Source organism: Mastomys coucha, unplaced genomic scaffold (genome assembly GCF_008632895.1).
Source record: "Mastomys coucha isolate ucsf_1 unplaced genomic scaffold, UCSF_Mcou_1 pScaffold20, whole genome shotgun sequence".
Taxonomy (NCBI): Eukaryota; Metazoa; Chordata; class Mammalia; order Rodentia; family Muridae; genus Mastomys; species Mastomys coucha.
Window position 1 is genome coordinate 17,639,928 of NW_022196903.1, and position 13,745 is coordinate 17,653,672.

Sequence of the window (13,745 nt, forward strand, 5' to 3'; positions counted from 1 at the left end):
ATAAAGATAAATTCATTATTTTGAGAAATCCTTCCTTTTGACAACTTGGAGACTTTTTCTCTCTTAAAATAACCAACCTGCTATTTCTCAAGTTTAAACATTATTGACAAAATGTAGAAACAATCTCAAAATTCTAGTTGTGGCAATACCTGCCATTGTTTCCATAGCCAATACGCTTTGCGTCTAGAACCACGGGGAACCTACTCCAGAGTATTTCCATAAAGTATTCTGCAAAATATACAATGGACAGTTCTGTTACCTTTCAGCTTTTATTCTGGCCTGGAGTTTCCAATTTCTGTAGGAATCTAGGAACAGGCTCATTCACTTATCTAGTAACTCACAGCTCCCTGCTAATGAGCAGGAAACCTCTGGGGCAGGGCACATTTAGTAGAACCTACTCCTCACACCTAAGGGAACTCAGCAACTGTGTCCCATGAGCTGAACATGTTCAGATGACAGTGTCTAATATGATTAAATCTTTCCAATGCTCAGAACTGAACTCTCAAGAAATTCTTGTCTATTTCTATTCTTGTCAAAGAATGCAGGTCTCTAACCAGGTACCCAATAAACGGAACCAAACATAAGAACAGTAGTTTTATAGCCGCAATTGAAAAATATTCATATTTCCACATTAATGTCAATGTGCATAAACAACAGAAAATGTAAAAACTTGACAGTTAGGTTTAAGACAAGACATTGAGACCCACACTAAACTCTTAGCTAAACCCTGGGTCTAAGGGGTGAGTATTAAGTCTCCCCTGCTTGGAGAGACATCTCTACAGAAGGTAACATTTCTGTTTAGCAGTAGACATACAATGGGCCATCATATGCCACTGGCGATACAGAAAAGCAAGACTTGGCAGAAAATTCACTTGTCCCTAGGTTGAGTTTGTTCATATCAGGCCATATCCAAATAGTGGTATCAGTGTCCCGGGTAAGCAGAAATGCATTTGAATGGTGGTTAACAGATCATGCTTAATTAGAACTACCCCCAAAGCTAACAATAACAGCAATAATAACGATAATTTCAGAATTCCCACTAAAGATTCCTCCTTTGCAAAGGCAGTCCTAGGCAAGCGGAGCCCTTTTTATCAGCTTTCAAATGGTGACCACCTACAAGACATTAAATCTTGAATTCTGCATGTGACAAGGCCTATGGTGTTCAAAGTAATGAATGACACAGAACGTGAAAGTCAAGATGTTGGGAGATCATCGAGGGCCTCAAGTGTTGCTGAATTTCACTGGTTAAGGAGATTACTATCCAGTTCACTGACTGGCTCCTTTTGGCCTAGAACTGTCAAGTTACAAATGTAGCAGCCTGTTTTTCATCCCATCTAACACTTGATTTGATTGATCCCAAGAGTTTCAAGAATGGAGTAATACTAGGAGAAAGAAGTGATTTCAGAGGGGAGGGTTGACTGATCAGTGGCTAGTGACAATCAAAACTCAAGCTTATGGTAGAAAAGAAACTTTAGAAATGCTTTAGAAATGGGAAAATCCATTTGTGGCTTCTACTGATCCACATTTATATGTATTTGAAGAGGGTGGAAGGAATTGGTTGGGTGGCCAGTCTTTTACCCACTCAACAAACATTTGCCCTCTCATATTGACTTGAAAAGATACCAAATATATTTCCAATGTAAATTGCTTTGCTCATTGCGCACAGTACATATCTCTTTTCACTTAAAAGGGATGAAGTAGGGGGGCTGACAAACAGACGGCACAACAAATTTACTGTTAACCAAATGACAATGACGACTAGGAAGGTTCTCTGTATTTGTCTTATTTCCCAGGTATCCACTTACAGCACCTTCCTTTGGCTGGTTTAACAAAGCGTCTGTAGATCTTACACATCACTGCACTACTATACGCCAGTGTTCAAGAGTACTGATTTTTAATAAAGAAAATTCGTTCTCAACATTAAATGAGCATTGTTTCACTTCTAAGGCTGATGTGAACGTAACACAGTCGATTATTGCTTCCAGAGTGAAGCCGGTGTAACCAATACAAAACAGAATCCAGGCCAAAAACACTGCACCACAGCAGTTTCAGAGCCAGTCTTACCCCTCCCAACAGTTTATACAAATGGAAAAGCAACTTAATTTTTATACATGTTCAAATATAGCCAGACGATATGATACTACTATGCTGAATGGCAAAAACTGAATTTTTTTTACATATTAAGATATACAAAAAAAAAAAAAAGGATGTTGTACAGGTGTAGTGCTTTGTCAAATACAGAAACAGAAAAAGAAAAAAATTCAATGTCAAACCAAGAGTACTTATGTTCAGTATTAAAAAACAAAACAACCCTGCAATATTTATTTTCCAATCCCTAGAACTGTTAAAAAAAAAAAAAGCTAAAACATACATGCTGGATGCGAGTTAGTACAGAAGCACCAGGACTCTAAAAAGTTTACAAAACTGCTCTGAACACAGAAGATGTATCTCCTTAGGAACTACATTCAATTTGTGGAAAGAAACAGTACCACAAGGTCAATAATAGTCAAGAAGTATCTGAATTGCTTCTAGCTTTTAACAAAAAAATAGTAAATACTGTTATAGATTTTTATGCAAACCACCTAAATTTTAGGTTCAAATTTTATGTATTGCCTCATCCCATGAAGGGCAGCATGAACATTTCATTTCTTTATGTTGTATTTGAAGTGATTCCATACACGAGATTTGATGTACAATAGGTATCAAATGCCCTAAAAAACATTAATCAGGACTTTTCAAAGATTCTGCTACATGTTTAGGTAACAGCTGCTATCACAAAGTTAGAAATAAATAACAGAATTTCTTGGTTTACAAATCAAAGCTATGATAGTCAAGTATTCCTGTTCTAAATCCACATGGTCAGTGAAGGTAAAAAAAAAAAGCCGATAAATGTCTGTATTACTCTAAACGTACTGACCCAGTTGTCTTGAATGACCTGATGAGGTTGAGGAAGGGACTTGGTCTGGCCCCCCAGTTCTGTGGAATCCCACTTCTAGGCTCACTCTACACAGCTTCTACAGAATCACAGAATTCACACTGCTAACATAGAATTGAGAAAATGAGCCCTGAATGACACATTAATGTTCCTCTTCACTGTTATTTAAAAAAAAAAAAAAAACTGTTGTGCTTTTCACAAATCTGATGTAAATTTTCATGTGAAACATTTTATTTCTGGATATCTTTGGAAGGACAAAAATAAAGACTGAAAAGATACAACAGGAGTCAGACTGTAAGGTGACAATACACAAACAACTAGCCAGAAATCTCTTTAATTTAAAGGATACTGTCATCACATGCCAGATATTTATACAGAAACACGTATACGAATAAAAACTCCTCCCTAAAAGCCACATTATTCCATGATAGGGTTTCCCAGCAACCAGGATAAATAGCAATGTCCTGTACAACCTGCCTGGTTATCCATTGAATATGCTTTTAGAATTAAAATACATTATTGCCATTGTCGTCTACACATTGTACTTTCGGGGAAATGTGCTTACAAATAGTTCTGTGATTGGCTCAATGAGGACTATTTACAAAGGTAGCCATTTCTGTTAGCAATAAATAATCCTGGAATTGACAGAGACAGTCTTGCTCATGCACACCCTGGACGGCCACATGCTACTGAAATATGTACACAGAACGGCTGCTTGACAGCTCTCCTGCAGAGTCAAAGTGCGTTCCTCCTCGCCTCACATTCCTTCCCATCAGTCTTGCTTCTGGGGGATGCATCCTTCCATTTCCACCACCTCAGGCCATCCTTCATACTTGTTCGTTTCCTTATTATTCTTTATGTGCTAAGGGAACACAATGACGATACGTGGCATTAAAAAAAAAAAAGTTTGTGATCTGCTAACGTAGAGTAATACAACCCACCTGTTCTCGTTTCAGTAACACACTTGCCAACAATGAGGTCACGTAACATTTAAGACTCTAGAATGTTAAATGGGGGCAGGGAGCTATGTGGCAAACTATCAAAAAACACTACTTTTAAAGAATTGTTTGTCCAAACTTTATATTCTATTTGAGCTCTGAGACATTTGCAGACTCAGCTCATTCTGTATGAAAGTAGAACTGGAGTCCTTAATAACTAGATATCTTAAAAAGGCCCAAGTATGACAACTCATTGGTGTATAAGAAGGAAATCATTTTTTAAGTTATTGTGAAGCTTTTTAAAAAAGATATCATTATTTTATTTACTTACTGAGAACTATAAAAAAAACTATCTGGACATCTTCAGTATCAGGTTAGTCTAATTTTCAAATAACTAGCATTGAGAATACTATATGAGAAAGTCTCACTAGTTTATTCTCGTCCATTAGTTATGAATGCCCCAGACACTAACCTGTTCGAAAGGGCTCTTTGTCTTAATGCCCTTCCCACCACAGAAGACCCAGTTATCTCGGAAACCAAGACTGGTGATGGAAGTGCTCCCTAGTTCAGCAATGAGCCGCCGTGCCTCATCTGTGAGTCTGCAAGAGAAGACAAAGCAATAGACTTGGGGTATTGCGCTTTCTAAACACTTACCAAGAGAGTCACTGAATATGATGGTGAAAACATTTCAAATTACATCAAAGAATATTTTTAAAAATGGATACAGAAAAAAATGTCTACAACAACATTCCTACTTGATGAAAGTTGATGAAAGGAAAAGTCAAGAAGTTAATTAGAAGGCATCTGTTAAACATCTGCATTGCCTAACGATTGGTCTTCCCTTAGCTATTTCTAAGTACGTTCATCAGAGAGAGCAAGGCTCTGCTCCCCGATGCCTACCTAAATTATACCCAGGTCTTAAGCAACCTGTGTCTTCGTGGACTCTCCACCCGAACTCCATTTGAATGGAGCAAAAGTGAACACTGATAGATGTTGAAGGTTGCTTACCACTACCTTTTATTTAAAACAAATCTTGAGAAGAGGTCTATAAATTGTACTTTAGTTATTTAGTCCAAATGAACTTAGAACTAAATATTTGCCCGGAAGGCAGTGACACACGTTAGCCTCCAGAGAAACCCTCAACTGATAGATGCCATTAGAAACATCCATGTGGGGCTGGAGAGATGGCTCAGTGGTTGAGAGCACTGACTGCTCTTCTAGAGGTTCTGAGTTCAATTCCCAGCAACCACATGGTGGCTCATAATCATCTGTAATGGGATCTGATGCCCTCTACTGGTGTGTCTGAACACAGTGTACTTACATATATACAATAATATTTTAGAAAAAGAAAGAAAGAGCCACGTGGATCAGTGATTCCCTCCCCTGTCTCACAGAGAGCAGAAAGCAGCACATGAACACTAGCTGCAGAACTAGAAAAAGAAAACTAGGGGCCAGGTACCCCGGTTATTTGACATGAAGTCCTATGCTATGCAAACAAACAAAATCACTACCACCACCCAACCCAACTTCTATAGATTATTTAGACAGCTCTGCCCTGCTAACTAACACCAAGGCAAAGTGGTCCATGTGAAAACAGGGGAAGGGGCTGATTCATGCCAGGAGTGGACCTCAGCTCTCTGCCTTAGTGGAAACGAAAAACAAAAAAACAAAAACGCCCACTGTCTTAAACTAACTTAAAGTGAGGTACTTTGCATTTAGAGAGGAGCTTTATAAAATATGAAACACACATGGATCATTCAGCTTTCACAAATAATACAAAGAATCACATCCACAGGGCAGGGGCAGGGGAAGGGCGGGGATGGGGGCAGCTTGAGTATGGCTGTTCCCCTGGAGCAAATTCACGAGAATCAGTGCAAAAATAAACAAAAACCATGGATATATCCAAGCTGTCAGACCCACTTCTGAAGAACGCAGTGTGAACAAATGAACCAAAATGGAGTGTAATGTCTGTGTTCAAAAAGAACCCATGGAAATAATAAACAAACAAACAAACAAATGTTTAAAGGGGCTGGACAAAACAGAGCAGTGGTTAAGAGCTTGTGTAGCTCTTGCAAAGGACTCAACCTCAGTTCCCAGCTCCCATAATGGGTGGCTCACAATCACCTGGAACCTCAGCTCTAGGGAATTTTCTGAGGACATCGGCATGCATGCATGCATACACACACACACACACACACACATACACACACACACACGCATACATAAACACATTACTAAAACAAAAAAAAAGAAGAAGAAGCCCATGCCATCTGAGCCTCTGTGAAGCCTTTTAGATTAGCTATATGCTCTATTTCTATTTTCTGGCTACTTTTTAAAGACTTCTTTGCCTCTGTCAACACATCCAGATGAGCCGTGATACTGGAAGAACAAAATATATTGCAATGTGGATGGCAGGCCATAAGCTCACGGTGTGCCAACATGGCTGCCTCCTCAGAGAACCACAGGGCTCCATTCATATTTATTCCTCAGAAACTGAAATAATGAATATTGAAATCACAAACAACAGTAATATCTGCTCCCCAAATGGTTGATTATCCAAATGCTAGTATGTCCCCCTATTTAAAAAAATAAAAAGTAAAATCTCTCCTATTGAAGAGTTTATAGGAAGAGACAGTCTATATATCTATGTACATATACATTATATATATTGAAAAGACAGTCAATCATCTTTCTGCCCTTTGAATTTTACTAATGAACATTATGATCCATATGGGTAAACCAAGCTAACTTAGCCAGACAGCTAGAATCAACTTGACTCTACTAAGTTCTGCATGTTCCACCGGAACATTACAATGTTCTTGTGCAGAAAGCAATTAACAAAAAAGCCCTGAGCCCCCTTAGAAAGGCCTGCCAGCAAGTCTGACATTGTTGGCATCAGTCACCTGGATCTGAGGCGAGCACCTACCCTTCCCAGAACTGTGCCTATGGTATACAGATGACATCATTTACACTGAACACTTGTGTGAGTGTCTACAACTTGTGGATAGGTAACATAGAGTGTGGTCATGTGAGCAACTTCCGATTGAAATGCTGGGCACTGAGTAATAAATACACTCCCCAGGTGACAACATTTATATGGGTTATCTTCATTTACGGCTCGATCATTTGTTTTTTTCATAACAGGGTTACTCTGTGTAGCCCTGGCTGTCTTGGAACTCACCCTGTAGACCAGGCTGGCCTCGAACTCAGAGATCCACCTGCCTCTGCCTCCCCGGTGCTGGGATTAAAGGTGTGTACCATTACACCTTTGCTGGATCAGTTGAGCATGCCTAGTGCTACCCTGCTGGAAAAGTGATTCTTGTGGTGTGGAGAGATGGCCGAATGGGTAAAGAACTTGCTCTGACAGCACAGGAACTCAGTTTTTAAATCCCCAGCACCTTCATGAAAGGGCACGCATGGCTGCATGTCCCTGTAATCCCAGCATTGGGATGGCATTCAGACTGATCCCAAGAGCTCATCAAGCAGCCAACCTACCTTGACCAGTAAGCTTTCAGCTCAGTAGGAAACCGTGTCTCAAGGTAGTAAGTCAGAGAGCAATACAAAAAGACCCAAAATACTGCTCTAACCTCCACATGAAGGCAGGTGCTTCTGTGCATACACCACACAAGTGCAAGCAAGCACACACAGAGATTTTTAAAATTAAACATAAAAGAACTATTGGAAACCTGGCCCTGATTCCCTCCAGCTTTTCCCCCTGGATTCATGTCCATGCTGGTAACTGCTCTCTCTCTCCCTTTTCCTGAAACAAATCATAGCCACAAGGATCAAACCCCAATACCTGTGTCTATGTCCAACTATAAAATCACTTCCCAATGCCTTGTAATGCTTTCTGATCTTCCTCCGTAGAGTCCGTGGGCAGTTTTGGTGTTCCTTTTTTGTTCTATTCTATTTTAAGCAAAGGGTAATTTCATATTTCAGAAGGAAGTTTAAATCAATGCAAAACAGCCCGGGTGAGAACACTGTAATATATACAGGTGTCAAAATGTAAAGCCCAGAATAATAAACACAGCATCAAATTTGGAGATACAAGCTTTTTTTGTTCTGAATGAGGAACTGAAAGCATGCTGTGTGTTCTTAGGACTTACTAACGGCATTACTAGCTGAGTTCTAAAGTGATACTGAGAAAGCTAAGGAGATGCTTGGTTGTTAAGTGTGTATGGGGTCCTGAGTTTAAGTCTCAGCACCTCCGTGAAAAGCCAGTGAGGCCACATACATCTGTATCCCTGGTGCTAGGGAGAGCACAGAGGCTGCAACATGATGCTGAGGCTTGCTGACTGATAACCCAGTGGAGAAATGATGAGTTCCATGTGCACTGAGAGACCCGCTCTCAGGGAATAAGCAGAGAGTAAGAAGAGGACATCTGATGTCCTCAGGAACACACACACACACACACACACACACACACACACACACACACACTTTAAAAACTTTATTTCGGGGATCAGCAGGATTTCTCAAGAAGATAAAAGCTCTTGACACCAACATGAAGATCTGAGTTTGGTCCCCAGAAGAGACATGGTGGAAGTAAAGAACCAACTCTGGCAAGCTGTCCTCTGACCTCCATATGCACACCATAGAATGTGTATGCTTATTCACACATCCACCATAAATAAGTACAGCACATTTTTAAAAGGATTATACTGAATCAACTATTTTAGAGAAGACTTCTTTTAAGATAAATAGAAAACTTTCCAATACCACAGCAAACAAAGAAGAGAAGCAAACAAAGCAAGGGGGCCATGTTTTCCTAAAGATATCCTAATGTTGCATAGGGTCTCCTTGGAACAGAAACTGCTGTAACAGGGCCCCAGATCTGAATAGGCCCCAAGAATTTAGCACAACTGACTCCATGATGGAAGTACCATCAAAGTGGCAGAACTCTGCAACACAGACAGTGCTACCCTCCAAAAATAAAACCGATACCTAATGTGTCAAAGCCCATAGTTCTGGAAAAGCCTCTAAATATATTAACCTTGCCTTTTGGCTTCTGTAGTTCCCCTTCTGGATGATTGTTCTTGTTAACTGAAGTATGTTAACCTAGGAGACATTTTGTGTGTGTATGCTTAAAAACTCACCCTGAGTAAGACTCAGAGCTACACTGGGATCCTAAACACCCAATGCAGTCTCGGCCCAGCTTATAAAGACTTTCTATTGGCTGAAACCCATGCCCAAACAATCTTCTCTGGTGAATACCCTCCAACACGGAGAGGCTAGACTAGAGATGAACGTCTGCCTCAGGCCCCATCCTTACTGGGAGAGGAGGTATATCCAGCAGGCCTACACCATCCAGCTGAGTCATGCCTCCAAAGCATGAAAAGAAAAGAGAGAGCTGATTTTTCTGGGATCAATTCTGGTTAGTGGGGAAGAATAAGCTAGGAAATATAAACAACAGGAATTATGGAAGAAAACAGTCACATAGAATCTGAAGACTAAAAAATAGAAGACACAGGGGGTCATCAAAACCAGAGATGAAAGACAGCTTTTCCCAGAAATTCTTCTGAGAATGTAGTTCTTTAAAAGCAAGCAAAGGTGGGCCTGGAAGATGGCTCAGCTGGTCAATACACCTGCCAGCAAGCTTAGTGACCTGAGTTTGAACCCTGTACACATGGCAGTGGAGAGCAGATTCTAAAAGCTGTCCTCTGACCTCCACACATGTGAGTTATACCACCACACCCGTCCACACAAATAACTTAAATAAATAAATTAATTAAATAAATGTAAAAACAAGCAAGCAAACAAACAAAACTAATAAATTTTCACTATATCATAATTAGGGAGAGGGTTAGTTTCTAAATTGCTGCTGTCATAGCAATGTACTTAACTGAAAACAGGAAAGCTTTTGAAGTATATGGCAAATTACATTACTAAGGACAAAGATTTTAGCAATATTATATGAAAACCTTCCATGTCAGAATGAAACAGAACTCAAAACCACTAAAGAATTTCTGCTATAAAGACCAAAGAGTAATAAAGTGTAATGAAGGAACCCTGATTTACAAAATGAGTACCAGGATACTATCTGATCAAGGGATCTGCCCAGGAGGCAAGCACTGTTTGAGCAACAGAAAAAGGAAACAGTAACTCAACTAAGTCCAGGTATGTATTTTAGCTCAGGTTAAGCTTCTGGATAGATACACATCACTAACACAATTTGTTACATTGTTAGAATTGTTAGAACCATTGTTGCAGCCAATTGTTACAAACCACTGATATACTCTAAAGAAGTGTCAATTGTTTTAGAAACAAAAGATGGAGCTGCTAAACTGTTACAAGATTAATATTCCAGGGCTTTCTTTTTTATAAATAATGTATTTTTTACTTTTAAAAATAACTTTTGTTATTCTTTAGTTGTTGTTGCTGCTGCTGCTGGTGTGTGTGTGTGTGTGTGTGTGTGTGTGTGTGTGTGTGTGTGTTCCTAAATATAACATGGCTTGCATGATTCAGGTATTATTGCAGAAGATAAGGCAGAAACATTATAAGAACCAGAGGAAAGTGAAGTTTGCCATGAGGCTTCTTCTTTCTCTCCAGAAACGTCAGAAGCTTCAGGCAGAGTCTCAACCACACATGACTAAACATGACCTGAACAAGGATGACATACAGCAATGAGCATGCTAACATGGCAGGGACCAGGCACTCATGAGGCCTCAACCAGGCCCAACAACTACAGGCAACTAAGAAATGCTGAGAAAGTCTTCCATAGGGCAGGGCAGACCAATTGATTATCTAGTTTTTGCTTTGTTTATAAGGCAAACAGGGCCAAGAAGAGGAAGGCTCAGTAGTAACATGCTTGCTAGGCAAGCAAGACGACGAGAGTTTGATTCTAAAAGCACACTTAAAGTCAGAAGTGACAGTGTTCATCTGTAACTCTGGTTCCAATAGAATAAATTCCAGTTCCTAACAAAAATCTAGACTGGAAGACCACAATAGCCCCAGTAAGAATAACAATGAAGGGAGACAAGCAAGGGGGAGCAGCTGGAAGGGCACGGGCGTAAGTCAGGCCAAGTTAAATGACATCTCTGAAACTTAAGCTATGTGGCAGCAGATCAGGGTACTGTAATTAGTTTCCTCTATGAATTTCAAGTTAGTATCTGATAGCCCCAGAAAATAGCTGCTGCGAGTAAAATAACTAAGGTGCAGCGGGATAGCACGTCTACTGGGGGACACTGGCAGTTGAGTGCAAAGTCATCCCTGCAATGGATTAACAGAAAAATTCCATGAGGAACCAGGTCTCTAGTTTGGCAGCACACTGCCCTTGCTAAACAATTTTATCAAGGGCTTAAATTTAGGCCCATGAATGACTTTGGAGCCAGTACAAAGCCTGGATCGTGGAACCCTCCTAGGACACACGTCAGACTCAAGACCAAGCAGGCCCAATCAGTACAATCAAATCTAGCAGGAATAAATGAATATAAAGTTCTTCATTTCCATTAAACAAAATCAAGTTCTGAATGGAGGGGAAAATCTGACATCAAAGAAAAAGATCTGACGATTTAACAATCTAACTTGACCAAAAATTCATGAGCCAAAAATGTGATTTGATTGCTTAGAGAAAACTAATATAATTCCAGTCTGCATGAATATTCAAAGAAATGTAATCTCTGAAACATGGCGAGTTAGCGTCTCCGTTGTAGCCACTTCTGGCCAGACCACATCTGGAACACTGTGCTTAATTTGAGACACTCATTTTAACAGAGACAATAATGAACTAAAGGATGCCCAAGAAACACAGCCAGAAAAGGAAATGAAGGAGAAACACAATATGATAAGAGGTTAAAAGAGCTATGTGCACTGAGCCTGGAAAACTAAAAGGAAAACGTCAATTAGCTTCAACTGCTTCAGTACTGGGTCTCGAGGGAACGCTTCTATTGTCTTGCTGTTCCATTTACCCAAAATGAGGAATGCTGAACAGAATTTAGAGCCCACCCCGAGAAGACAGCATCTCTTTACAGTCTCCAGGGCTTCTTAGGGATGTGAGTGCTGGCCTCCAGCAGGTGGGGAGCCTAAGGACCAGGGCTGAGATTTAAGAGACTGGCTCAGGCTGGTTGGCTGCTTCAGGAGGACTTCAGGACACCCACAGTGCAGCCTTCTCAAGACTACATCAGTATCTCATCGGAGTTCTGATTCCCATCAGGTTCAATAATAAAAGCATGAAAAAGAAAGATTGCGTGTGTCTAGACAAAAAAAAGGAGACTTTATGTTAAAAAAATGACACGATACCCATATACCCTAGACTCTAGCCAAACCAACACACGCCACTTTTTCTAAGGAAAAAGCCTTTTTTAATTAGACTTGGTATGTTATTTAGTTTACTATGTAAAACCAGCTGAATCTGCCAGTTACATTAAGCCTCACTTTACAGATTTCACATTAATCGTCAGTTGAACAAGTTTAAAATTGTACAATGCCAGTGTTGTTCATGGCAACTTTTAAAAGATTATATCAGAGAGGAATAAAGCACATTCATTTTTTACAAAACAGTCATAAGGCAGCTGAAACAGTGTCTTTGAGAAAAATAGAAAGAAAGAGGTTAACAGAAGAGAATTAGAAACGAACCTATGCCATCTTAGAACCTGACATAACGCAGGCGTTGTAAAGCTCTGGAAATTACAAATGGGTTTTGAAAATACAGGAAAAGAGTAAAATCACTGTAAGAGAGAATATACTAATTATCTTATTTGGAGATGGAAAAGTACTTCTTGAGTTTAAGAGTAAGAGAAACTAAAAGGAAAAAACCTACAGCCCCATTATGTACAAGCCCCCTACTCTGCTAAAAGTCAGAGGCATCTTAAGTTGACAAAATTAAAAGAAGATTGTCTACAAAAACTATTTTTAATAAGAGAACTGGTTAATACCTTAACATATAAAGGACTTTTATTAATCAATATGGGTCAACTTGAATGGTCATATTTTAATGATGCAAAAAACAAAAGAAAAAAATCTACCTAGTGAACACACACATAAGTCTAATCTCACAAATAATGAAATAAGCCATTAAAAAAAAACAACAAAAACATGAAAATCATCTAGAACAGGAAACTCTAAAAAAATGTACACATTCTTTAACTCGATAATCTCACTTAAAAATTTTATTTTAAGGAAAGACAAGTTATTGAGCCTTTAAGATTATAAAATCATAACATACATTTTAAAACAATGCATATGAACAACCAAAAGGAATACTTAATATGAGAAAATATACACCAAAATGAGGAAAGTGTTCACTAAGTCATCTGACGTGGAAAGAAACTGCAGTGTTTTCACATGCTATCCCTCCATGACGGGATGATGGAACTTGTTTCCCTTTGTGCTTTTCCACGCTTTCCTAACTTCCCAGGATACACAATACAAGAAAACAAGTTACGAAATCGTCATCATCATCTGCTAAACTTTATGAGAAATACATAATATCTTGGGCTGGAGAGATGGCTCAGCGAGTACAACAGCTAACTCTTTGCAAGGACCCAGTTAGATTCACAGCCCACATGTCGGGTGGCTCATGATGACCTGTAACTCCAGCTCCAGAATCTTCCCAGACAGCAGCACCCACGAACAGGTATACAGGCCCATGCACGCACACTCACACACACCCCACGCACACGCGTGCATACACACGTGTGCGCACACATCCACACACCTACGCGCGCGTGCGCGCGCACGCACACACGCACGCACTCAGGTACTCCTCACATCTGCGTCCTTGACTGTTAGTTCCACCTTCAGAAATTAACTCTAAGGTTACAAACAAAGGTCCAAAAGAGAAAAAAAAATGTATTCAAAAGAAAGTTATCAGGCCGGGCGTGGTGGCGCACGTCTTTAATCCCAGCACTTGGGAGGCAGAGGCAGGCGGATTT

General features: G+C 39.8%; 1 protein-coding gene across 2 annotated transcripts in view; it reads right to left on the minus strand.

The window, feature by feature from the left end:
- Positions 1–1,877: 1,877 nt before the first annotated feature.
- Fam3c (FAM3 metabolism regulating signaling molecule C) overlaps positions 1,878–13,745 on the minus strand; it is a 47,324-nt gene continuing 35,456 nt past the window's right edge. For both annotated transcript variants that reach the window (XM_031381262.1, XM_031381261.1), the window contains 2 exons: positions 4,346–4,472; positions 1,878–3,797 (listed from right to left, as the gene is read on the minus strand). In XM_031381262.1, coding sequence (XP_031237122.1) covers positions 3,708–3,797; positions 4,346–4,472 — 217 coding nt within the window. In that variant the 3' untranslated portion in view covers positions 1,878–3,707. The remainder of the gene's footprint in view (positions 3,798–4,345; positions 4,473–13,745) is intronic.